This window comes from Arabidopsis lyrata (assembly GCF_000004255.2).
Source record: "Arabidopsis lyrata subsp. lyrata unplaced genomic scaffold ARALYscaffold_6, whole genome shotgun sequence".
NCBI classification, from domain to species: domain Eukaryota; kingdom Viridiplantae; phylum Streptophyta; class Magnoliopsida; order Brassicales; family Brassicaceae; genus Arabidopsis; species Arabidopsis lyrata.
Genome location: NW_003302550.1, coordinates 22804110 through 22830613, shown reverse-complemented (window position 1 = coordinate 22830613; position 26504 = coordinate 22804110). Strand labels below are relative to the sequence as shown.

Below are 26504 nucleotides of genomic sequence, written 5' to 3'. Positions count from 1 at the left end.
TTGCAATTTAAATTTGGATGACGTTTTAGGTCGATTAAATAATAACGCAAACAAGGAATTGACCAATGAAAATAGGATAATTTTTCATGATGTCGCAGTCTAGTAAGGTTTTGTTTTATATATTATGACGAAAAAGATTTATAATATGTTAGCCTAATGCAGCTATGTGGGATGACGCTAAGCTTCAGGAAAGAGTTCATCCAGAGGATATCCCACTCATCAAGAAAACACGCTTAAGGCTCATCAAAACACCAGATAGCCGCCTTACATGGATTTTCACAAAGGATGGGCAATACACTGTTAAATCAGGCTATCACCAATTAATAAAGCCAGGTACTGAGCATCAAATAGCTACTTCCACAATGAATGCTTTATGGAAGCATCTGTGGCACCAGAAATATTTTATTTCTGGTGGAAAGTCCTTCATAATGCTCTCCCAGTGGCTGAAAATTATGCTCGCAGGCGGATTAAAGTCATGCCTGAGTGTGCATTCTGTGGTGACGCTAAGGAGACTGTCCTCCATCTCCTCTTTCATTGCCGTTTCGCAAAAGAAACCTGGGAGCTATCACCACTTCAAATTGAATCAGGTCAGTTTGAGGGCAAAGATTCAGTTTATGATATTATGCATGCAATATCTCTTGACATTCAAAGACCAGACTTTATTCAAAGAGCATGTATTTCCTTTCATTGGATGGAGAGATTATGGAAGGCAAGGAATGAGTTGTTGTTTAACAACAAACGCTGGGCTATCCCAGAAATTATTAATCTTGCTTTGATGGATTTTCATTTGTGGAAAGCTTCCCAGCCCGTTTCTAGTATATCTCATTCGCACCATGGAAAGCCAAAAGCTGCTGCACTTCAAGAAATAATGCAGCAGACCTCATCCTTTGTGTGTTGTGCAGATGCTTCCTGGACTGATCCAAATTCAAAAGCTGGTATTGGATGGGTTCTGTATAATCCACAAGGAAGTAGAGTACTCAGAGGGTTCTCTGCTATTGATCCTGTTAACTCTGTTTTGGAAGCAGAAGCTATAGCACTTAAAGAAGCTCTTTATCACTTGCGACGCCTCAATTATAACGATGTTACATTCTGTGGTGACTCAATTACCCTCTACTGCCAGATGGAAAAAGCAAAGAAGATGTCTCATCCGGTTCCTGGTTATGCGGAAATTCAGGCGCAGCTAGATGATATTGCTGCCTTTTCTCAAAGTTCATATACTTTTAAGTTTATTCGCAGAAGTGACAATACTGTTGCGGATCTTCTTGCTAAAACAGCTAGATGTCAAAATTCACCTTTTACTATCTCTTGGGACTACTAAGTGTATGTGTTGTAATGCTTGTACTCTGTTTATATTAATGAAAACGTTTGGCCGACAAAAAAAAAAAAAAAATCTATTATATCTTGTAGACTTGTACTATGATAAACATATAAGCAAATTATGACGCAGCTTATTTGAAAGTCTTAGCATTTTTTTCAAAAATAAAATTTATGAGAACTTGAAGGTCCGGGGAGGAGGCTGACTGGCTGAGACCCTCTAACCCGACCATATGGAGTAATCTTTTATGGGACGATGTCTCAATTTAGGTTCTCTATTTAAACCTACACTCACACTCGCAAATTCAAGATGACGAGATTCGCCTTCAAACTTGAGAATGGGGGAGGGCACGGAGACGCCCTCCATTCAATGGTATTTTCAACTTAGGTTCTCTATTTGAACATAGGCTCATAGATCAAATAGGTTTAGGATTGAACTGAAGTTTATATATTTTCTCATTGTATTATGAAACTTTATCTCCATTAAAAGTTTTACTTGTAGACGTATAAACACTTAATTAATGAAATACATAATTAAATTTGTTGTGTTATTTGTGTTTCTGTATTGTTTTCTCATATCCGATTATAACACCTACAACATTTGTCGTCCAATCTAAGCGACCAAAAAATGGGAACTTATACATGCTTTCGTTCTTTTTGTCTTTTCTTCTAAAAGGAATTGTAAGTACAATAACCATCTTATTAAAGACGTGACATTCTAACACTTCTGAGTCTTAAATAGCATTCTAATTATTCTGAGTCTTATTCTAACATTCTAACACTTCTAAGTCTTATTCTAAGATTGTAACAAATTTATCAAACTTCAAAGCTTTGGGCACAAATTAAATATATCAACCAACACGTTGACTCTCCGAAATCTCATTGCTAAGTTTCAAGTAAGTAGTTGCATGTTTTGCTCGATATTAAATTTGTCGTAACATATCGTGTTCTATATATCCAGTTCACTAATCTTGTAATGTCATTATGAATTCTCTGTAACTCTTTGAGAAGAGTAACAATGGTGGATAGGTACGAGAAGCAAGCTCATCATGAAAAGTTTCAGGTTTAGTGTTTCACAAAACCAGAACTCAGATCTAAACTTCTTCCAATTTATTTCCTCAATTTCTTGTTTATTAATAAATAAAAAATAAATAAACAGGGTAAGTATCAAGCAATGGTTGTTTGCTGTATTCTTGGAGTCGGAACTGTCATTTCTTGGAATAGTATGCTCACAATTGAAGATTATTACTACCACGTTTTTCCGGTTAGGTTTCGTTTTGGTTTTCGAAGTTTAATGTTTTTGTTATAAAAAACGAATGTTGAATTCTCTATGTTTCTTGGCTCCATATATAGGATTACCATCCTTCGAGGGTACTCACTGTGGTATACCAACCATTTGCGCTTGGAACAATCATGATTTTCGTACCGCGAATCAAAAATTAATACATGAAAACGTAACATGATCGGTTACATGCTATCCATAATCCACACTATCAACATTCTTGCTTATCGTGGTATGTCCAAGTCTAGTCTTATATAAATCTTCAGAAACCGAATTCTAATTATTGACTCAAAAAACTTGAAACAGTTGGATTTGGCAACAAAAGGACACGGTGGGATTGTATCGTACATTGGTTTATGCGCAATTGTTGCTTTGTTTGGACTAGCGGATGCTACTGTACGAGGAGGAATGATTGGAGACTTATCGCTGATGTGCCCTGAACTCATCCAGGTTTTATACATTTTACAAATAAGAGATCTCGGTTTAGTTTCTCCGGTTTGGATAAACCGGTTTAGATTATATATCTTCTTGCTTCTCTCTAGTCATTCATGGCCGGTTTGGCTATAGCTGGTGCTCTGACATCAGCAATTAGGCTAATAACTAAAGCAGCATTCGAAAAATCACATGACGGTCTACGGAAACGAGCAAGTGAGTTATTCTTTTTTTTTTTTTTAAAGATCTCAAATCCAAAAATTGATGGCTTCCAAGTGTTGTTCATTTCTTGCCTCTTTTTTTTCCTATCTTTAAGCAGTTATTTTCTTAGCAATCGCAACATTCATAGAGTTACTATGTGTGATTTTATACGCTTATGTGTTTCCGAAACTTCCCACCGTTAAGTACTACCGAAGTAAAGCCGCTTCTGAAGGATCCAAGACCGTTTTAGCGGATCTTGTTGCTGCTGGTATTCAAAAGCAATCAGAATCGGTAACACTTACACCCAAATTCTCGTATAATCACATACCTATATTTTTCTTTAACATATGTGGTAGAACATCATGATTCAACACTTCATTAACAATTGATTTTGACTTGGAATACTATATATAATTCTTCACATGGTAATAGAGCCCTCAGCCCAGTAAACTCAAACAAAGCCGAAAACGTGGAATTGGCCCAAGATAATTATAAGCCAACAAACCCATCATCTTGAGTGGGTGTGTAAAAATATCTTATATCGAGATGATTTAACACTAGTATATAAAGAATGTGAACCTCTCCACTCAAATCCAACTAGTTTTAACTTTTAACAAATCCAATTAGTTTTAAGTTGAAAACTCATAATTTTTTATAAGATGATCTTCGTGAATATTCTCCTCATCGTTTTTTTCCTTTAAAATTTCATTACATGATTCTTTTTAAAGATTATATGCCACTCTTAAATATTTTTAAGCTTCTAGATTTTCTCTCTCTTCTATGCAGACTGATGATGATTCCAAGAATCAAAGACTAAGCAACAAAGAGCTTTTGCGTCAAAACATAGACTATGCAGTGAATCTATTCCTCCTCTACGTTTTGACCTTATCTATTGTTCCCGGGTTCTTATATGAGAACACGGGACAACACGGACTAGGAACATGGTACGCACTTGTCCTCGTAGCAATGTACAATTGTTGGGATTTGGTCGGAAGGTACACACCGCTGGTGAAATGGCTCAAGATTGAGAATAGAAAAGGACTTACAGTTGCGGTTTTGTTGCGGTTTTTCCTCATTCCGGCGTTCTACTTCACTGCGAAATATGGTGATCAAGGATGGATGATTATGCTCATTTCTATTTTGGGATTGACTAATGGACATCTCAGTGTTTGCATTCTCACCAGAGCTCCTAAAGGCTACAAGGTACTCTATTTTAACCTTTTCCTAAATAGAGATTGTGGATTTGATTTTTTATTTTTTTCTCTAAAATAAACAGTACCTTAATATATAATGGTAAATGTAAATGCAATCGGGAAAAAAATTAAAATCAATGTTAACAATAAAATTTTGTGTGTGATTTTTATTGCAAACAACACAATGCTTCAATATTTAAAGACAATCAATCTCACATTTGTTCTAATTTTGCAAAAAAAAAACTTGGGTTTTTGGTGAAGGGTCCGGAGCAGAATGCGTTAGGGAATTTACTGGTAACGTTTCTTTTAGGCGGAGTATTTGCGGGAGTTGCCTTGGATTGGTTATGGCTTATTGGTAAGAAGAATGTCTTTTGAGTTCTGAATAAAACTCTTGACCACGAAAAAAGAGCTAAATTATGAGCATCAATGATTCATATAATTAAAGATTAAATTTCGTTTTTTTTGTTGTTGCTGTTTATTCACCGCAAAAATCAAACTGGTCTATAACGAGGATGTCCTAAACTACGTCCTAAACTAGTCTATCCTAAATTCTAAAAGGTTGGGCTCGACCATGTCACGAAGGGGATCGATCCATAGGGCATATTGAATATATCCAAGTCTTTTGAGGACATATTGGGTCGAGCACATCATCATGGCCGACAATTGATCACCAGTCAGATTAATCGCTTGAGGCGTTTCCACTTCTTGAACTCCGTCTTTGATGCAACGGTCACATCGTAGCTTTTAATGACCTGAAAACGACACAAAAGATTTGGATGGACTCTAAAAAATTCTTAAAATAACCTAAGTTCGAAGACCTTATATGTCCACAATTGTAGAGTATGGATCGGGACCTTATAGTTATACTCAAAACGTATTCACATAATTAAAAAAATTTACCGCACACAAGACGGGCTTTAATACTAGGATATTATAAAGTTTAAATCTGTAACTAAAAAAAAAAATTAATCAAATATATGTATACAAGATTCTTTAAAATGTTGATATTATTCAAGTACCTATTCGTAAAAGCGTATATTAAATACCCAAGCAAAACCACTATTTCATATACAGTGTGTACCAAATAGTAGGTATGTGGTTATAACAGTAATAAATTTTATCAGGAACGTTTTTGTTTTCATACAAAATTAATTCCAGACGACCAGAAATAGAAACTCAAAGCTTTCAGACTTCCCTTTGTTTAATGTGAATTGACAATTCTCCAACTCAACCAATTGTCAATAAGTTCAAGGGATTTTAGGAAAAAAAAAACTCTAAATAAACAAATATGCTGACAATTTATTGATCAAAAACAAAACAATGTGACGATTTAACACTTGTGACTTTTTATTTGATAAACAATTTAACAATTGTGACTTGTGAGTCTTATTTTAACATTGTAGCATTTAACACGATATAATTGAGTCTTATTCTAACATTCTACTACGTCAACCTTGAAGCTTTGCATTAGAATCAAGAATCAAAAAACGTGTTTATTCTTCAAGATCATAAATCCACAAATACACCTTGATACTTCAAGATCATATACTAAGTTTCCAAGTGAGTAATCTCACATTCATCCGAAAACAAACATCGTAACTATTTGAGAAGAGTAACAATGGTGGATAGTTGCGAGAATCAAGCTCTTGAGAATCTTCAGGTAAGTATCCACAAAACTTAAAACTCAGATCAGAAACTCTTTCATCGTTTTTCCTCAAGTTCTTGTTTGTTTATGCCTAAATTTTTTTTTTAAAAAAAACAGGGGAAGTATCAAGCAATGGTTGTTTGTTGTATTCTTGGAATCGGATCTCTCGTTTCTTGGAACAGTCTGCTCAGTGTCGGAGATTACTACTACCAAGTTTTCCCGGTTTGGTTCACATGCTTCTCAGAATATAAATTGTTTGGTTTTGGTTATATAAAAATTAAAGTTGAAAACTTGAATGTCATAGGATTACCATCCTTCAAGAGTACTCACATTCGTATACCAACCATTTGCGATTGGAACAATCGTTATTTTCGCATACCATGAAGCAAAAATCAATACTCGAAAACGTAACCTGATCGGTTACATTCTATTCACAATATCCATATTCTTGCTCATCATTGTAAGTTCAAGTCAAATCTCACAATTTTTTATTTTTTATTATTACTATTTCTTTTTGGAGACTGGATTCTTATTCTATAACTCAAACAGTTGGATTTGAGAACAAAAGGACACGGTAGGATCGGACCTTATATTGTTTTATGTGCAATAGTTGCTTGGTTTGGCTTCGCGGATGCTTCTGTACGAGGAGGAATGATCGGAGACTTATCGTTGATGTGCCCTGAACTCATCCAGGTTTATAAATTATACAAAATTAAGATATCGGTTTAGATTAACCGGCTTGTATAGTATATATAACTTCTTGCTTCTTTGTAGTCATTTGTAGCCGGTTTGGCTGTGGCTGGTGCTCTAACATCAGCATTTAGGCTAATAACTAAAGCAGCTTTCGAGAAAACACATGACGGTCTAAGAAAAGGAGCAAGTGAGTTTAACATTTTTTGAAGATCTCAAATCTGAGAACTTATAGCTTAAACTTACAAGTGTTGAAAACTTCATGTCTTACTTACTTTTTATTTATTCCTGCAGTGATCTTTTTAGCTATCTCTACATTGATAGAGTTTCTATGTGTTCTGCTATACGCATATGTGTTCCCGAAACTTCCAATTGTTAAATATTACCGAAGAAAAGCGGCTTCTGAAGGATCCAAAACTGTTTATGCCGATCTTGCTGCTGCTGGTATCCAAAACCAATCAGATTTGGTAAGTTCAGATTCCTCAAGAATCTGTCCCTTATTTTGGTTATATTAACATATTCTTTCAAAAACCTTCACCATTTTCTGTTTCCTTTGACCTTCAGATTCTATTCTTTTTTAAAGACTCCTTCACTCTTAGTATGCAGACTGATGATGTTTCCAAGAATAGAATCTGAAGGTAACTGCGACCTGCCATGATCACTGATCATTTGTTTCTGCTGATCTAGTGAGACGCAAGCTAATTAAGATATCCTTTCGTAATTGGTAACCATTAAAGTAGTACATTTTCTACAGCTGCGATAAGAGGTTTACTAATCAAACCCTTTTTCTTGCTTTTTTGATGCAAATTCACAAGTAAACATATACAATCTTCAAAAGGTTATACAAAAATCTAACTCATAAAATCCAAAATATTGAGAAACTGATATGATTCCTTCGTTGCTTTGCGTCTCCGAGACCTTTGTAGCCGTGGGCAAGAAATTGTACTTTTACGGCAAACGAAGATACGTCACTTTGAAAAGCGACGTCATTATATTTAAGTCGGTTAAAAACTGACGTTAGCCACTTAGCCTTCGAAATAAAGGACGTTATAAAACCTTCTTTTTTGTAGTGGATGTCACCGACACAATTTATTTGCACTATGAAAAAAATGAATAGAACATTTCGTGAAGACCCACTAATTGCCTGTTTAATCTTCTAGGTGTAGAATCAGGATAACATGATACGATTATAGAATCATTCACATCAGGAATACATTTTTTTTTGGTCAACAACTTTACATCAGGAATAATTATTATATCTGTTTAAGTACGTGTTTTAGGTTAAACCTTTTTTACAAAGATTGGCATAGAAGACACGGCCCTACTGAAGTCACAAGTTACTTAATAGCCATGTAGGTGTCCTTCATCTTTTATATATAGGATATATAAAAGATTTGGATGACAAATTGAACCGAGTTCAGACATTTGAAATATCAATAATAGCTGGCTTAATTTGAACCAAACCTTAACAACATGTTGTTTCAAAACTAGACTGATCTAAAATCCGTCATAATATCCCTTTATGCAATTAATTCCGGCGATTCCAGCCCTATCATGGTGGCAAATGAGTGTGTGGGAGAATCCAAAACATGTTGGAATTCAAGCTCTTAGATAGATTATGTAAATAAAGAAGATTGATAGTAGCTCATTAGAACTTTATTTAGTTAGTTCTAGGAAAAGTAAAGAAAAGAAGATTCCAAGCATATTTATACTAATCCTACTTAAATTGATATCATCATGAAATGATAAAGAAGAAGAGTTGCTAATATATTTATACTAATCATACTTAAATTAATTTGGTAAATATATCAATTTTTGCAAAGCTTATTAGTTCGTCTATATGTATCGTAAGGGATGACTTAATGCATGCATTGGCCATTTTCCCAAGAACTTTCTCATTTCACCGGGAAAAGCCTGGCTTACTTTCGGATTACACTGTTTCTAGAATTCTAGTCGACCATATATAGAAGAAACTAAAGTTTTTAAACTTTTAACTTTTTCTTTCGAGTCCCCTCAAACTTTTTTCTTTATGTATTAAATTGACGTAAACGGACGATTACATAATGGAAATAAAAGAAAAGGTGCCAAACGAAGATCAGACCGGGTATGCCAACCTTTTGAATCTTATTTTATCAACTCAAATTTGCTGTCAAACCTTAAAAATCTATAATTATTTCACTCAATCATCTCCATGTTGTAAGAATCTTGTTCTGATTCTACATGAAAGTTTTGCAAGTAATAAATTCAACAAACACGTTGACTCTTTAAAATCCTCATGTGCTAAGTTCCAAGTAAGTATCTGTAGCATTTTGCTCTAACAAAAAAAAAAAAAGAACAGAACATCATCTTGTGTTTGATCCAATTCTTGAATCTTGAAACAGGGTATACGTTCTTTTAAGCTCTCTCTATATATAACTATTTGAAAAATGTCTGATGGATACGAGAACCAAGCTCTTGAAAATCTTGAGGTAAGTATCCACAAAACCCAAAACAAAGGTCAGAAATCTTTCAATCGTTTTTCATCAAGTTCTTGTTTGTGTATGTATGAATTAAAAAAACAGGGGAAGTATCAAGCAATGGTTGTTTGTTGTATTCTTGGAATCGGGTCTCTCGTTTCTTGGAACAGTATGCTCACTATCGCAGATTACTACTACCAAGTTTTCCCGGTTCGGTTTCGATTTTGGTTGGGTCAATTCTCAGATTTGAAATTGGTTTTTAAAATCTGATCTTTTGTTTAGTTATCAATTTTTTTTTCAAAGTTGAAAAATATGTTTCTTGTAGGATTATCATCCTTCAAGGGTACTCACACTTGTATACCAACCAATCGCGCTTGGAACAATCATGATTCTCGCATACCACGAATCGAAAATCAGTACTCGAAAACGCATCCTGACCGGTTACATCCTATTCACAATATCCACATTCTTGCTCATAGTCGTAAGTATCAATTTAAGTTTTTAATCTCAAATTTAATCTTTCTTATGGAACTGGATTTTGATTATGGAATTAAGACTCTAAAAAACTCAAAATCAGTTGGATTTGACAACAAAAGGACACGGTGGAATCGGACATTATATTGTTTTATGCACAATTGTTGCTTCTTTTGGCCTCGCGGATGCTACCGTTAAAGGAGGATTGGTCGGTGATTTATCTTTGATGTGCCCTGAACTTATCCAGGTTTATCATGTTTAGCACATTTCAAGGTCTCTGGTTTAGATAAGTCAGCTTAGTTAAAACTTCTTGCTTCTTTGTAGTCATATATAGCTGGTTCGGGTATGGCTGGTGCTCTAACCTCAGTACTTAGACTAATAACTAAAGCTGCCTTTGAGAAATCAAACAACCGTTTACGAAAAGGAGCAAGTGAGTTTAACATCTTAATCTATAATCGAATATTTTCAAAGTGTTTAAAGTTTCATTTCTTGCTTTGTTTATGTTTTTCCCTGTTACAGTGATGTTCTTAGCTATCTCAACATTCATAGAATTCCTCTGCGTGATGTTATATGCTTATGTGTTCCCGAAACTCCCCATCGTTAAGTATTACCGAAGAAAAGCGGCTTCTGAAGGATCCAAAACTGTTGTTGCTGATCTTGCTGCTGCTGGTATCCAAAATCAATCAGATTTGGTAACATCAGATTCCTCAAGAATCTTTCCTTTCTTGGTTTCTTTAAAAAATTCGTCAAGAGTATCTTTCTTGATTCTAAAACTTTTCCCACTCTTAAGTCTTAAACATTATTTAGCTTCATGAGTTTTCTATGCAGAGTGATGATAATTCGAAGAATCAAAGGCTAAGCAAGAAAGAGCTGTTGCTTCAAAATATAGACCATGCAGTGAATCTATTCCTCATCTACGTTTTGACATTATCCATTTTTCCTGGATTCTTATACGAAAACACGGGACAACACGGACTAGGCGATTGGTATGCACTTATCCTAGTAGCGACATACAATTTTTGGGATTTGGTCGGGAGGTACGCACCGCTGCTGAATTGGTTGAAGGTTGAGAATAGAACAGCACTAACGATAGCGGTTTTATCACGTTATTTTCTCGTTCCCGCATTCTACTTCACTGCAAAATATGGTGATAAAGGATGGATGATTATGCTCGTTTCTATTTTGGGAATAACTACTGGACATCTCACTGTTTGCATTATGACTATAGCTCCTAAAGGATACACGGTAATCTATCTACTCTTCCTACTTTTAACCAGAATAAATTGATTATATCTATAAACTTACATTTTAGTATTATTATAGATTTATATATAGAAAACAAAACGCATTCATTTTACAAAAAAAAAAAATTGTGGCATACTATACCCTTTGCTTTTACAATTTCAAAATATAACACAAGTTTTTTTTTTACTTATAAATACAAACACAGTTATAAACAATCAACCCCTACCTGCATATTTAATCTGATTTTGTATTTTGTGAAGGGTCCGGAGAAGAATGCATTAGGGAATTTGCTGGTGGTTTTTATATTAGGAGGAGCAGTTGTAGGAATTTATTTGGGTTGGTTATGGCTTATTGGCAAGAAAAATGCATTCTGAGTTATCATCAACAAATGATTCACAAATCACAACATCCTTTTGTGCAATTAATTCCAATGAATCTGACTGTTTATGGCAAAATTTGAGAAGCTTGGTGCCTCGAACCTAACTGTTTTTATTCATGAAAAAAAGATGAAGAGAATACTAACACGTAAAACTTTCAAAAGCTTGAAGTGAACTCTTATTTCGATGCTTCACCAAATTGGCAACTTATAGAATTTCACTTGTCCAACTCCACAATTTCCTTTATCTATTTTAGTTTATTTTTTCCTGTCACTTACGACTTAATGTTTTAGACCAATTTGATCATTTCATTAACTATTTTCTAAAATCTTAGTGGGTGTTATTTAATCATAGATTTTAATAGAAACGAAATCCTAACAGTCTACTTTTGTTTAAATTTTGGTCTTATTAACCAAGTGTTCATGGCCAAGTGCTTTCGTCATGTTGGTGCAAACTGGAGAACGCTTCTTTTCATCATGAATTTTAACTCATTATTCCATTTAATCACTGTAATCATTTTAAGTGGCAAATTTTTTTTTAGATTTCTACAAACATTGAGAATTAGTTTTGGTTACGATCCATGATTCATCCAACAAAAAAAAAGTTGGTGTTATTTAGTTTAAGATTTTAAAAATTTCGATAAAATAAGATTTTATCGCAATACTATGTTAGAGTGTAATTAATTTTAGAGTAATTTTAGAGTTTACAAATACAAAATGTAGTGTAATTTTAGAGTTTAGACCCATTTCCTTTCAAAAGCTAACCGATCAAAAGATTCAAAACATTGATCACAAAATCCTTGTGTGCAATTATTCCGCTGAATCCAACCATAAAAAAGAAGAGGAGAATACTAACACGTAATAATCAAAGTGAGGTCGGCAGAGGATAAAGATATTCAAAATATAGCGGTTTCTTATTTTAAGGACTTGTTTATTACAACAAAGCCTGAGGCTTTTGAGGAATCCTTGTCAGAAGTTCAAAGTCTTATTACGGATCAGATTAATAATTTTCTAACGGCACCCGCAACGGAGTGTGAAGTGCGAACGGCTTTGTTTATGATGCATCCGGAAAAATCGCCAGGACCTGATGGTATGACCGCATTATTTTTTTAAAATGCTTGGGTTACTATTAAAAAAGATCTTCTTTTTATAGTCAACTCTTTTTTAGAGGATGGAATTTTTGATAAAAGGTTAAATACGACTAATATTTGTTTGATTCCAAAAACGGAAAGACCAACACGGATGACGGAGTTATGGCCTATAAGTCTTTGCAATGTTGGTTATAAAATTATATCGAAGATTCTTTGCCAAAGACTTAAGACGGTTCTACCAACACTGATTTCGGAAACACAATCGGCTTTTGTAGAAGGGCGTTTGATTTCGGATAATATTCTCATTGCACAAGAGATGTTTCATGGTTTGAGAACTAGCCCCTCCTGTAAAGGAAAGTTTATGGCTATTAAAACGGATATGAGTAAAGCTTATGATAGGGTGGAATGGATTTTCATTGAAAAGGTTTTAAGAAAATTGGGATTCTGTGAAAAATGGATTAACTGGATAATGTGGTGTATTACAACAGTCCAATATATAGTTCTCCTTAATGGTCAACCTAGAGGACTCATAGTACCAGAGAGGGGATTACGACAAGGAGACCCACTCTCACCTTATTTATTCATCCTTTGCACGGAAGTGCTAATTGCAAATATTCGGAAAGCAGAACGGGAAAAATTAATTACGGGTATCAAAGTAGCAAACGCGAGTCCTTCGGTCTCACATTTTTTGTTTGCGGATGATAGTTATTTTTTTGCAAGGCTAACAAGGACCAATGTGGGGTAATTTTGGGGATTTTAAAGAAGTATGAAGCGGTCTCGGGACAACAGATAAACTTTTTAAAATCATCGATTTAGTTTGGGCATAAGGTAGACGATGCCATCAAGGAAGAAATCAAATCTACCTTGGGTATCACTACTATCGGTGGTATGGGTTCTTATCTCGGATTGCCGGAGAGTTTAGGTGGTTCCAAGACAACAATTTTCTCATTTGTTAGAGATAGATTACAAACAAGAATTAACGGATGGTCGGCCAAATTTTTATCGAAAGATGGGAAAGAAGTGATGATTAAATCGGTAGCTGCAGCATTACCAACTTATGTTATGTCATGCTTCAGACTACCGAAAACAATCACTTCAAAACTCACTAGTGCGGTTGCTAATTTTTGGGGGAGTTCGAATGGGGATTCCAGAGGTATGCATTGGATGACATGGAATAAATTGTGTAACAGTAAATCGGAAGGGGGGTTAGGATTTCGAAATGTAGACGATTTTAATTCTGCTTTATTGGCAAAACAATTATGGCGGTTGATTACGGTTCCAGATTCTCTTTTCGCAAAGGTTTTTAAAGGGCGGTATTTTCGGAAATCCAATCCTTTGGAAAATATAAAATCGTACTCTCCATCATATGGATGGCGGAGTATATGTTCAGCTAGATCTCTGGTTAATAAAGGACTTATTAAAAGAGTCGGATCTGGGTCATCCATCTCAGTTTGGGAGGACCCCTGAGCTCAATTCCCGAGACCAGCAAAAAGTAATGAGTCCATTGTTGATCCATCTTTAAAAGTTATCAATCTTATAGATAGTCGGTCAAACTTTTGGAATATTGATCTCTTACAGGCGACCTTTGCTCCAGAAGATGTCGAGATAATAAGTGCTCTACCTGTGGGTGCGCCAACTAAGGAAGATACTATGAGTTGGCATTTTACAAAATCAGGAAAGTATACTGTTAAATCGGGATATCATACTTCACAGATAGAAAAAACGGAGAACAACATATTTTCTATAGGACCAGACATCAAACCGCTAAAAGCACATACTTGGCAAGTGCAGTGTCCACCTAAGATACGCCATTTTTTGTGGCAAATTTTAACGGGTTGTGTACTGGTTACGGAAAATTTGCGGAAACGAGGAATTGACTGTGATACAGGTTGTGCTAGATGTGGTGCACTAGAGGAAACGATTAATCACACACTCTTCCAGTGCCACCCGGCACGGCAGATTTGGGCGCTTTCACATATTCCCACGGGTATGGGGTTTTTTCCCACAGAATCTATTTTTGCGAACTTGGATCATTTATTTTGGAGAATACCTTCGGAATTTGATTGCTCAGTTTTTCCATGGATTATCTGGTATATTTGGAAAGCAAGGAATGAGAAAATATTTGAAAATATAGACAATGATCCACTAGAGGTATTACGGTTAGCGGAAAAAGAGGCACAATTGTGGCATGCAGCTCAAATCGAGCTTATTAACGAAAATCAGGGTTCTGTGGATTTGGTAACTCGATCTCGAGTGAGGGATGCTTCACTTGATTCGACTTATTCGGGGTACCGTTGTTTTGTGGATGGATCATGAAAGGAAGTGATAAGTTCTCCGGTATAGGATGGTTCTTTACATCATCAAGTGGAGAACCGCCAACCATGGGAGCTGTCAACCTCCGTAGAAGTCTATCTCCCCTACATACAGAAGCCGAGGCCCTTCTCTGGGCGATGAAGTGCATGATTGGTGCAGATAATCAAGAGGTAGCGTTCTTTACAGACTGTTATGACCTGGTGAAGATGGTGTCTTCTCCAACCGAATGGCCGGCGTTTTCAGTGTATTTGGAGGAATTTCAAAGTGACAAGGAAGAATTCTCTACCTTTTCTTTATCTTTAATTTCTCGTAGCGCTAATGTAAATGCGGATAATCTGGTACGAAAAGTTCGTACAGAACCGCAACATATCACATATGTAAACAACATTCCTCAGGAATGACTCTTTTGAATTTTAATTAATTTTGGATGAAAAAAAAAAAAATTGAGGTTTTCTTTTTTGATAAATGCTTCACTTATCCAACTTCACCGATTCTCATCGACTCTTTTCTTTGTTTTTCTTACATAGTTTTTATTTTCAACGTTTTAAGACCGATCTCACAGATATGTGGATATTAATGATTAAAGAATTTTCTCGAAGAAAGTTTTCCTTTCATACTAAGGCCATCTCCAATGGGGAGAAAATTGAGCTTTCATGAGAGGCTCTCTCATCAAATTGTGAAAAAAAAAAAAATCAGAAAGGATTTATTTTGAGAGAAACAGCTCTCATGAGAGAAATCTTGAGTGATAAGAGAGACGATGACGTGGCTTATTCTGAACCGTCGATTGTTTTGATCAAAAAAAAAAAGGGGTAAAAAAAAAAGCAAAGTATCGAAACTCGATTTCATTTCCGACTCTTGTCTCTTTTTCTTTGCGAGACGCCATCATCGCCTATCTCCGCCAAGGGGAAGTCAGCGAAGTCTTTTGAGCAAGATCTGATGGAGATGCAGACTATGTTGGAGAAGATGAAGATCGAGAAGGAGAAGACGGAGGAGTTGCTTAAGGAGAAAGACGAGATTCTGAGAAAGAAGGAGGAGGAGCTAGAGACGAGAGACGCTGAGCAGGAGAAACTTAAGGTGGAGCTGAAGAAGCTTCAGAAGACGAAGGAATTCAACCCTAACATGGTATAATCTCTAGATCTAGCTTTTGGTTCTCGATTTGGCTGGGTTTTTGTGATTAGATTGGAATTTTGTGATTGATTCATTTGAGATTTTGGCTCCTTAGTTGAAAATTGAAGTTATCAAAGCAGTATATTAAATTCATGGAGGCGTATTGATTTAGTGAATTGTCTGATAATTTCTGCAAATGTGAGTTTTAAATTGATTTTGTTCGTCCACAGAAGCTTCTCTATCTGGCGTTGAGCCTTTTATGCTGAAGATTCATAATGAGATTCGGCGAGTTGATGCTACCATTTTAGCTGCTGTTCGTCAACAGGTTAGCTTTGCTTTTTGAATTTATGGTGAACATTTCTCTGAGCTATGATTTAGCTTTACAAAAGTTGTTCTATTAATTGTTCTTTGTTCTTGATTTGTTGTTGTTATGTTGAAATATTGATATATGTCTCTGAAACTAATTCTTGGTTTGGTAATGATTTCCCCAGGGTAGCTCGGGAACTAGAGCTAAAGAAAATCTTACTTATGCTACATGTGCTGCTGAGGTTAGTCTCTCATAGGTTGATTTGTATTGTCAAGATGTCATTTTCTTCTTTTGTTTCTTTTATCAGTCTGCCATTTGAACACAGGAACTCTCTCATAAGATACAAGAGATAGAATCCAAAGCTGAGCTGACTGAAGCAATGGTTCAAAATATATGCCGCGATATTAAAAGGTTAGATTTTGCAAAGAAGAACATAACCACGGCGGTCACTGCCCTTAGTCGCCTCACAATGTTAGGTAAGTTATCAATATTTTACTCTGGTCAAGCTATCCTGAAATCAGAATGATAGCCAAGAGTATTGAAATAAAATAGGGGTTCCAAGGTAGGCATTAGGCAACATCAAACTCAAACATGTAACATGATGTTGCTGGTTAGCCTGTTAGTGAATTTATTTTATTCTTTATGTAGTAACCAAATGTATGCCATGAACTTAGTTAAACTTGACTAATAAGTACACCATTCATATGCTCATTAATGACACTCGCTGCAATGTTATGGCAGTCTCTGCGGTTGAACAGCTTCAGGTGATGACATCAAAAAGGCAATACAAGGAGGCAGCTACACAGCTGGAGGTATCTTTTCTTGATTCATTTTTTGGTTCAGTTTAAGTTGGTTGTAGTTCAACTTTATTTAGCTTTTCTTGATTCATTTTTTGGTTCAGTTTAGGTGAGGTTAAATGAAGTGGTTGAGTCTTTTCTCACAAGTGGAGAAGGCATGATTTAACAGCCTCTAAATCAAGGTACAGTTCAAAGTGGTTGTTTCATTTAATTACTGGTTTGTGCAATGTGATTAATGCTTGGTTTGTGTTTGATTAGGACAGTTTTTGCTTTTGTAAATGTTTTCTTTGTTCTTTGAAATAAATGCTTTCTAGTTGGAGTATTGTAGGTAAAGACAATTAGTGTCTTTACCTTGGCATTCATTGCTAATACTTCAATAAGTTTCAGTCTTCTTCTTTAAAACATAATCACGCTTGAAAACACAAAACACAATCACTTCCTTTAACACAATCACTTTCACTTCCTTTAACCTTTAGCCTAACACAAAACACAATCACTTTCACTTTCTTATCTAAAAAATGGATGATATGAATCCATTTTATCACTCATCGGGTTTCATGAACCTATTGCAAAGTCAACAAGAAGACATGTCTCAGTTTGCAAGTGGATCAACTGAAGTCCCAACATTTAGTACTCAACTGTCTGAAGAAGGAAGTGAAGAAGAAGGAAATGAAGCATCAGATGTCAAACCAAAGCAAAGTATATCACGAAAGAAATGGACAGCAAAAGAAGATATTGTTCTCGTCAGTGCTTGGCTTAATACAAGCAAGGATCCTGTGATTGGTAATGACCAACAAGGTCAATCCTTTTGGAAGAGGATTGCAGCATATGTTGCTGCTAGTCCTTCCCTCGACGGAATGCCAAAGAGAGAGCATGCTCAATGTAAACAAAGGTAGGCAAAGGTCAATAAAATTGTCACCAAGTTTGTGGGTTGTCATAAGACAGCAACAACTCATAAAACTAGTGGTCAGTCAGAGGATGATGTTATGAAGCTGGCTCACGAGATCTACTACAATGATACCAAGAAGAATTTCACTTTAGATCATGCATGGAGAGAGTTAAAGTTTGATCAGAAATGGTGTGATCAAACTACTCGGGGAGGAAAGGATAATGCTAAAAGAAGGAAGTGTGGGGATGGTAATGCAAGTTCCCAGCCTATCAATGTTGAAGATGATTCAGTCATGACTCGACCTCCTGGTGTGAAGGCAGCCAAAGCGAAAGGAAGGAAGTCAGCCACTGTTAACGAAGGAAAGAAGCCAGCCACGGGTAAAGGAGAAGCAGGCCAGTCTGTGGAACATTTTCAGAATTTGTGGGAACTAAAGGAGAAGGATTAGGATCGCAAAGAGAAGCAAAGCAAGTATCAGATGCTTGAAAGTCTACATTCAAGAACTGAGCCTCTTTCGGACATTTACTTAGTTTGGTCCTAAGTTTTAAAGTTTTAGTTTGGTCCTAAGTTTTAAGCTAAGCATCAGATGCTTTTTAGTTTTTTTGTCTCATGTATGATATTGCTTTGTAAGTTCTAGTATTATGTCTCATGTATGATATTGTTTAAAGTTCTAGTTTAAGTCTATGTACTCTAAAGCTTTGTAACTTGTCTTGTATGATATTGCTTTGTAATGTATGATATGTCTTGTTGTGTATCTATCATGTTTTAACTTGTCTTGTTTTTTGCTAGATGCCAAAGAGAGCAATGTGTGCAAGTGGTTCAATGTCTGATGCCAAAGAGATCAATATGTACCACAAATAATTTGTATGTTTTTTGTGAACCACGAACTTTATTCTAGCAAATTTGTACCACAAACGAGCTTATTCTTTGTGTACCACAAACGAGCTTATTCTTTGTGTACCACAAACTTTATTCTTTATGTTTTACTTTTGCTATAAATAATATTCATCGTTTGTAGATGTCTCACAACTCAAGCTTTTCTAATATTGTTCTTTGCTTCAACTACAAAAATTATTTTTCCCTTAATTTTTCTTTGCTTTTACCACAAAACAATCAATCACCAAAGCTTTTATATATATCTATATTGTTTAATACTTAAACCTACCAAACAATATGGCCTCTTCATCCCGTACTCCATTCGACGACGCCATGGAAGAAAGCTACTCTCAACCACTTGATCAACAATTCGAGAATATGTTCGTCGAATTGTCTAATGGCGAAGAGGTTGCAAAGAAAAATAGGAAACGAGCTTATTTTGATAGAAAACGCGAAGAAGGGCACGTCCTTTTATGGAACGATTATTTTAGTGATAATGCGATGTTTCCACCTCAAACTTTTCGCCGCCGTTTTCGAATGAACAAGCCGTTGTTCTTGCGTATTGTTGAGTGACTCTCCAGTGAAATCCCGTTCTTTCAACATCGAAGAGATGCCACAGGAAGGTTTGGACACTCTCCAATACAAAAATGTACGGCAGCCATTCGTTTGCTTGCTTATGGTTATGCGTCTGATGCGGTTGACGAATACCTCCGTATGGGTGAAAGCACTGCGATGTCTTGCTTGAAGAATTTTACAGAGGGAATTATTTCTTTCTTCGGAGATGAATATCTAAGAGCACCTACAGCCACAGATCTGAGAAGACTACTCAATATTGGAAAGATACGCGGATTTCCAGGGATGATAGGAAGTCTCGATTGTATGCACTGGGAGTGGAAGAATTGTCCCACCGCTTGGAAAGGCCAGTATACACGTGGCTCTGGAAAACCAACCATCGTTTTAGAGGCGGTCGCATCACAAGATCTCTGGATTTGGCACGCATTTTTTGGACCTCTAGGTACCTTAAACGATATAAATATTCTTGATCGATCACCAATTTTTGATGATATATTACAAGGTCGAGCTCCGAATGTGAATTACAAAGTCAATGGCCGGGAGTATCATTTAGCTTACTATCTCATAGATGGTATTTATCCGAAATGGTCGACTTTTATCCAATCTATTCGACTACCACAAACTCGGAAAGACACTTTATTTGCTACACATCAAGAAGCGGCCCGTAAAGATGTCGAACGTGCATTTGGAGTATTGCAAGCTCGCTTTCACATTATTAAAAACCCAGCACTTGTTTGGGATAAGGAAAAAATTAGAAATATTATGAAAGCATGTATCATACTGCACAATATGATAGTCGAAGACGAACGAGATGGGTACAACACTCAGTTTGATGTTTCAGAATTCCTACAAGTTGAAGGAAACCAAACTTCACAAGTCGATTTATCGTATTCTACAGGTATGCCTCCAAATATCGAGAATATGATGGGTATGCGAAATCAACTTCGTGATCAAAATATGCATCAACAATTGAAAAGTGATTTGGTTGAGCATATATGGAGAAAATTTCGCAACAATCAACAGAATAACTAATCATTTTTTTTTTTTCAAATTTATTTTCAAATGTATGAAATTATTGTATCTTTAATATGTTATGAATTATAATATTTTTCAGATTTATGAAATAAAATAATTAAAAAAAATAATTTAATTTTTTCCTGAGAACCCCACAAAGAGAGCCTACCATTGGACGTTGCAAAATTAACAAAAGCTCTCATCTCATAAATTTGAAAATTTTAATCTTAAAAAAATGGTGAGAGCCTATGGAGAGCTCTCACCATTGGAGATGCTCTAAAAGAAAGTTTTGCTTTCATACTAAATCGCCTACAAGTTGACTAAAAATAGAAACGAAAAAGCTTTCACACTTTGAATTCTTTAATTTCTTTAATCTTTTTGGTTATGTTTCTTTTTCTTTTGAGTCTTATTTTATCCTTTCATATTAGCTGTCAAACCTTCAAAAGGTCTATTATTTTTACTCCTTATTTTAAGAATCTTGTTTTGAATCTTTATGAAAGCTTTGCTCTTCCCTAATATAAATCAACAAACTCGTTGAAGAAAAAAAAAAAAAATCAACAAACTCGTTGACTCTGCAAAACCCTCATGTGCTAAGTTTCAAGTAAGTATCTCTGTAGCTCTTTAATTTGCTCCCCAGCAAAAAAAAAGAACCAAACACCATCTTGTGTTTGATCCAATTCTTGAATCTTGAAACAGGGTTTATGTTCTTTTGAGCTCTCTATAACAATTTCGAAAATGGCGGATAGATACGAGAACCAAGCTCCTGAGAAGCTTCAGGTGAGTTTCTTTAAAACCCAAAACTCAGATCCAAAAATCTTTCATTGTTTTTCTGATTTGAAAACAAAACAAATTCATGGTTATGTCTGTCTTTGAAAAAACAGGGGAAGTATCAAGCAATGGTTGTTTGCTGTATTCTTGGGATTGGATCTCTTGTTTCTTGGAACAGTATGCTTACTATAGCAGATTACTATTACCAAGTTTTCCCGGTTCGGTTTCGGTTCGGACTATTCTAAGATTCCAAATTGGTTATAGAAATCTGATGTTGTGTTTTAGTTGTTGAAAACTTTTACGTTTTTTGTAGGATTATCATCCTTCAAGGGTACTTACACTTGTATACCAACCGTTTGCGCTTGGAACTATCGTGATTCTCGCATACCACGAATCGAAAATCAATACCCGAAAACGTAACCTGATTGGTTACATTCTATTCACGATATCCACATTCTTGCTCATAGTTGTAAGTTTCTTAATTCCATGTCTTACTCTTACATTAATCTTTCATATGGAAATGGATTTTGATTATGGACTCAAGAATCTAAACAAGAATTTAAATATATAAAAAAACAGTTGGATTTGGCAACAAAAGGACGTGGTGGAATCGGACCTTATATTGGTTTATGCGCAGTCGTTGCTTCTTTTGGCCTCGCGGATGCTACCGTTCAAGGAGGAATGATCGGTGATTTATCATTGATGTGCCCTGAACTAGTTCAGGTTTATACATTTTAGCAGATTCAAGATATCTTTTTAGACTAACCGGTTTAGCTTAACCGGAATTTACTAGATAAACATATTCCTACTTCTTTGTAGTCATTCATGGGAGGTTTGGCTGTAGCTGGTGCGCTAACATCAGCACTTAGGCTAATAACGAAAGCAGCTTTTGAGAAAAAAAACGACGGTCTACGTAAAGGAGCAAGTGAGTTAATATTTTTGAAGATTTCAAATTTTGAAAACCGATAGAAATTCCAATCATCAAAGTGTTTATAAGTTTTTTTCTTTCTGTAGTGATGTTCTTAGCTATCTCCACATTCATAGAATTTCTCTGCGTGATGCTATACGCTTATGTGTTCCCAAAACTCCCCATTGTTAAGTATTACCGAAGAAAAGCTGCTTCTGAAGGATCCAAAACTGTTTCTGCTGATCTTGCTGCTGCTGGTATCCAAAATCAATCAGACTTGGTAACTTCAGATTCCTCAAGAATCTTCCCTTTGTTGTCAAGAATCTATCTTTCTTGATTTTTTTTTTTAAAGATTCTTCACCACTAAACATTCTTTAGCTTCTTGATTCTTCTATGCAGACTGATGATGATTCCAAGAATCAAAGGCTAAGCAACAAAGAGTTGTTGATACAAAACATAGACTATGCAGTGAATTTATTCCTCATCTACGTTTGTACATTATCCATTTTCCCCGGGTTCTTGTATGAAAATACAGGACAACACGGGCTGGGCGCTTGGTACGCACTTGTCTTAGTAGCGATGTACAATTGCTGGGATTTGGTAGGGAGGTACACGCAGCTGGTGAAATGGCTCAAGATTGAGAATAGAAAGCTGATCACAATTGCAGTTTTATCACGTTATCTACTCATTCCGGCGTTCTACTTCACTGCGAAATATGGTGATCAAGGATGGATGATTATGCTTGTTTCTGTTTTGGGATTGACTAATGGACATCTCACTGTTTGCATTCTCACTACAGCTCCTAATGGCTATAAGGTAATTTATTTGTTTTACAATTTGCAAATACAAACGAATATAATCTTTGCGTTTAAGACAAGTAATCTCACATTTGTTTTAATAGTTTAACAAACAAAAAACTTGGGTTTTGATTTGGTGAAGGGTCCGGAGCAGAATGCATTAGGGAACTTGCTGGTGATATTTCTGTTAGGAGGGATATTTGCAGGAGTTGCTTTGGATTGGTTATGGCTTATTGGTAAGAAGAATGCCTTCTGAGTTCTAATCACTCTAAAACCAGTGGTTCATTTTAATTAAATTGGATGTTAATTAATTTGCTTTCATATTCTTTGCTTGTTACCTGTAAGGGTTTCTTATTCTTAAAAGCAGAGGATGTTTAATTACATTTGCTATGTATATTGGGTGTTAAAGAATGATTGTTCCTATACACATTTTCTTGCAACATCTGTCATAAAGTCACAAGTTATGGTGACTATCTTCAAGTCGATTGTAAGAGTAGGATTGAGAGTTGCCTCTTTTCCGATATTTCTCATATTTGGTCGTTTCGACAATTCTTTTCACGCATTAGCATATGAGTTTGTGTATATTGTTTCTATCGTTGTTTTCTCTAATGCTCTAGCTAATTGTCTCGCACATCGGGTATATCTGATGGTGCCTATATTAGTTGTAATCGTTTGCTTTTGAATTGAAGAATTAGTAGATAAAAAAAGAAGCAGCTGAACAAAAAATGAAAAACAAACCTTAACAAATAACAACACATGTCGAACCATATAAATATGTTGAATTTTAATAAACAAAATCATTGTAAAATAAAATAAAAATTGATAGGTGTTGAATTATGATGTGGAAAAGAGAGACGATGATACGAAGTGTTAAAAGGTAAAGATAGAGTGTTGGATTATGAACCAATGTGAGAGTCTTGCTTTAATCTATTTGGTTATGTTTCTTTTTCTTTTGAGTCTTATTATTATATCCTTTCATATTTGCTGTCAAACGTTTAGAAAGTCTCATTTATTTTACTCGCTCATCTCCTTGTTTTAAGAATCTTGTTTTGAATCTTTATGATAGCGTTACTCGTAAAATAATCAACAAACTCGTTGACTCTGCAAGACCCTCATGCATGTGCTAAGTTCCAAGTAAGTATCTATAGCTTTTTGTTCCACCAACAACAACACCAAAAAAACATCATCTTGTGTTTGATCCAATTCTTGAATCTTGAAATAGGATTGTTCATTTGAGCTCTCTGTAACAATTTCTAAAATGGCGGATATATACGAGCACCAAGCTCCTGAGAAGCTTCAGGTGAGTTTCCACAAAACCCAAAAATCAGATCCAAAAATCTTTCATTGTTTTTCTTAATTTTGAATCAAAAGTTTCTTGTTTATGTCTGAATTTGGAAAAAATAAAAATATAAAAAATTACACAGGGGAAGTATCAAGCAATGGTTGTTTACTGTATTCTTGGAATTGGATCTCTCGTTTCTTGGAACAGTATGCTTAGTATAGCAGATTACTACTACCAAGTTTTCCCGGTTCGGTTTCGGTTCGGACTATCCTCAGATTCGAAAATTACTATAGCAGATTATCTAATGTTGTGTTTTAGATAGCAAAAACTTGAAAACTTCTTTACGTTTCTTGTAGGATTATCATCCTTCAAGGGTACTCACACTTGTATACCAACCGTTTGCGCTTGGAACAATCGTGATTCTCGCATACCACGAATCGAAAATCAGTACCCGAAAACGTAACCTGATCGGTTACATTCTATACACAATATCCACATTCTCACTCATAGTTGTAAGTTTCTTAATTCAAGTCTTAATCTTACATTAATCTTTCATACGGAAATGGATTTTAATTATAGACTCAAGAATTTAAATAAATAAATAAACAGTTGGATTCGGCAACAAAAGGACGTGGTGGAATCGGACCTTATATCGGTTTATGCGCAGTCGTTGCTTCTTTCGGCCTCGCGGATGCTACCGTTCAAGGAGGAATGATAGGTGATTTATCATTGATGTGCCCTGAACTAGTTCAGGTTTGTACATTATAGAAGATTCAAGATATCCTTTTAGACTAACCGGTTTTTGATTAACCGGAATTTACTAGATAAACATCTTCCTACTTCTTTGTAGTCATTCATGGGAGGTTTAGCTGTAGCTGGTGCGCTAACATCAGCACTTAGGCTAATAACTAAAGCAGCTTTTGAGAAAACAAACAACGGTCTACGTAAAGGAGCAAGTGAGTTAATATTTTTGAAGATTTCAAATTAACCGATAGAAACTCCAATCATCAAAGTGTTTATATGTTTTTTTTTCATGCAGTGATGTTCTTAGCTATCTCCACATTCATAGATTTACTCTGTGTGATGCTATACACTTATGTGTTACCGAAACTCCCGATTGTTAAGTATTACCGAAGAAAAGCCGCTTCTGAAGGATCCAAAACTGTTTCTGCTGATCTTGCTGCCGCTGGTATCCAAAATCAATCAGGCTTGGTAACTTCATATTCCTCAAGAATCTATCTTTCTTGATTTTTTGTTTTTCTTAAGATTCTTCACCCCTAAACATTCTTTAGCCTCTTGGTTCTTCTATGCAGACTGATGATGATTCCAAGAATCAAAGGCTAAGCAAAAAGGAGCTGTTGATTCAAAACATAGACTATGCAGTAAATTTATTCCTCATCTACGTTTGTACATTATCTATTTTCCCCGGGTTCTTGTATGAAAACACAGGACATCACGGGCTAGGCGCTTGGTATGCACTTGTCTTAGTAGCTATGTACAACTTTTGGGATTTGGTCGGGAGGTACACGCCGCTGGTGAAATGGCTCAAGATTGAGAATAGAAAATTAATCACAAGTGCGGTTTTGTCACGTTATCTCCTCATTCCGGCGTTCTACTTCACTGCAAAATATGGTGATCAAGGATGGATGATTATGCTCGTTTCCGCTTTGGGATTAACTAATGGACATCTCACTGTTTGCATTATGACTATAGCTCCTAAAGGATACAAGGTAATCTATTTTCTCCTTTTCCTAAATAGATATGTCAGATTTGATTGTTTATTTTTAAGAAAGATAAACCACGTAAGTTTGAATATATAAACGCAAATACAAACGATTACAATCTTTGCGGTTAAGACAAGTAGTCTCACATTTGTTCTAATAGTGTAACCAAAAAAAAACTTGGGTTTTAATTTGGTGAAGGGTCCGGAGCAGAATGCGTTAGGGAACTTGCTGGTGATATTTCTGTTAGGAGGGATATTTGCGGGAGTTGCTTTGGATTGGTTATGGCTTATTGGTAAGAAGAATGCCTTTTGAGTTCTAATCACTCCAAAACCAGTGGCTCGCTTTAGTTACATTGGAGGTTAATTTGCTTTCATACGTAAAATCACTGAAAATAAATAAATATGTAAAACCAATAAATAAATAAAAAAAAGACCTAAATAGAAGATAATAAAATAAAAGTAGGATACTATATTTAGTCCTAATTATATGTTTGTATTTATATCGGCATTTATTTTAGTTCCAAAACAAATATATATATCGAAAAAGTGTATCAATCTTAGACTAAATGAAACGGATCACAAATATCACAAAATTTCAAGATATTGATTTCGTGTCAACCCTTACCTTCTTATAATTTCTTCTAAATTACATAACTCGGTAGAAGATAAATAAAAAAACTTAACCGAGCAAAACGATCATACATACCTGTTTAAGTGTCCTGAAAATAAGAAAAACATAATTGAGCGCAACGCCG

General features: G+C 35.4%; 6 protein-coding genes across 12 annotated transcripts; all 6 read left to right on the top strand.

Annotated features, from left to right (window-relative positions):
• Positions 1-2332: 2332 nt before the first annotated feature.
• On the top strand, positions 2333-4797 carry LOC110227447 (equilibrative nucleotide transporter 3-like). The gene is made up of 8 exons (XM_021021544.1): positions 2333-2377; positions 2474-2578; positions 2668-2736; positions 2903-3046; positions 3139-3244; positions 3348-3520; positions 4016-4432; positions 4684-4797. The coding sequence occupies exons 1-8, from the start codon at positions 2333-2335 to the stop codon at positions 4795-4797; spliced, it is 1173 nt and encodes a 390-aa protein (XP_020877203.1).
• Positions 4798-6008: 1211 nt separating this feature from the next.
• Positions 6009-7317, top strand: LOC110227240 (equilibrative nucleotide transporter 5-like). The gene is made up of 5 exons (XM_021020845.1): positions 6009-6289; positions 6372-6527; positions 6617-6760; positions 6842-6947; positions 7052-7317. The coding sequence occupies exons 1-5, from the start codon at positions 6200-6202 to the stop codon at positions 7270-7272; spliced, it is 717 nt and encodes a 238-aa protein (XP_020876504.1). The 5' UTR covers positions 6009-6199; the 3' UTR covers positions 7273-7317.
• Positions 7318-8854: 1537 nt separating this feature from the next.
• On the top strand, positions 8855-11472 carry LOC9310901 (equilibrative nucleotide transporter 4). 2 transcript variants are annotated; one of them, XM_021020756.1, is made up of 9 exons: positions 8855-9048; positions 9139-9225; positions 9319-9423; positions 9539-9694; positions 9791-9934; positions 10012-10117; positions 10207-10379; positions 10495-10932; positions 11193-11472. In XM_021020756.1, exons 2-9 carry the CDS (start codon positions 9184-9186, stop codon positions 11304-11306), a joined length of 1278 nt encoding a protein of 425 aa, XP_020876415.1. In that variant the 5' UTR covers positions 8855-9048; positions 9139-9183; the 3' UTR covers positions 11307-11472. The 2 variants fall into 2 exon arrangements, with proteins under 2 accessions (XP_020876415.1, XP_002874834.1); XM_002874788.2 differs by having other exon boundaries at positions 8856-9048; positions 10516-10932.
• Positions 11473-15601: 4129 nt separating this feature from the next.
• LOC110227233 (vacuolar protein sorting-associated protein 53 B-like) lies at positions 15602-18739 on the top strand. Of its 2 annotated transcripts, XM_021020835.1 has the most exons (7): positions 15602-15834; positions 16050-16144; positions 16311-16367; positions 16452-16602; positions 16868-16938; positions 17028-17105; positions 18599-18739. In XM_021020835.1, exons 2-6 carry the CDS (start codon positions 16079-16081, stop codon positions 17034-17036), a joined length of 354 nt encoding a protein of 117 aa, XP_020876494.1. In that variant the 5' UTR covers positions 15602-15834; positions 16050-16078; the 3' UTR covers positions 17037-17105; positions 18599-18739. The 2 variants fall into 2 exon arrangements, with proteins under 2 accessions (XP_020876494.1, XP_020876493.1); XM_021020834.1 differs by lacking the exons at positions 17028-17105; positions 18599-18739 and having other exon boundaries at positions 16868-16978.
• A 1980-nt stretch (positions 18740-20719) lies between these two features.
• Positions 20720-23293, top strand: LOC9310900 (equilibrative nucleotide transporter 3). Of its 2 annotated transcripts, none has more exons than XM_021020751.1 (9): positions 20720-20873; positions 20969-21049; positions 21154-21258; positions 21354-21509; positions 21620-21763; positions 21860-21965; positions 22055-22227; positions 22326-22763; positions 22887-23293. In XM_021020751.1, exons 2-9 carry the CDS (start codon positions 21008-21010, stop codon positions 22998-23000), a joined length of 1278 nt encoding a protein of 425 aa, XP_020876410.1. In that variant the 5' UTR covers positions 20720-20873; positions 20969-21007; the 3' UTR covers positions 23001-23293. The 2 variants fall into 2 exon arrangements, with proteins under 2 accessions (XP_020876410.1, XP_002874833.1); XM_002874787.2 differs by having other exon boundaries at positions 20731-20873; positions 22347-22763.
• Positions 23294-23511: 218 nt separating this feature from the next.
• On the top strand, positions 23512-26287 carry LOC9308806 (equilibrative nucleotide transporter 3). Of its 4 annotated transcripts, none has more exons than XM_021020752.1 (9): positions 23512-23878; positions 23967-24044; positions 24169-24273; positions 24383-24538; positions 24636-24779; positions 24877-24982; positions 25066-25238; positions 25319-25756; positions 25949-26287. In XM_021020752.1, the coding sequence occupies exons 2-9, from the start codon at positions 24003-24005 to the stop codon at positions 26060-26062; spliced, it is 1278 nt and encodes a 425-aa protein (XP_020876411.1). In that variant the 5' UTR covers positions 23512-23878; positions 23967-24002; the 3' UTR covers positions 26063-26287. The 4 variants fall into 4 exon arrangements, with proteins under 4 accessions (XP_020876411.1, XP_020876413.1, XP_020876412.1 ...); XM_021020753.1 differs by having other exon boundaries at positions 23645-23878; positions 25340-25756; XM_021020754.1 differs by lacking the exon at positions 24169-24273 and having other exon boundaries at positions 23638-23878.
• Positions 26288-26504: the final 217 nt, after the last annotated feature.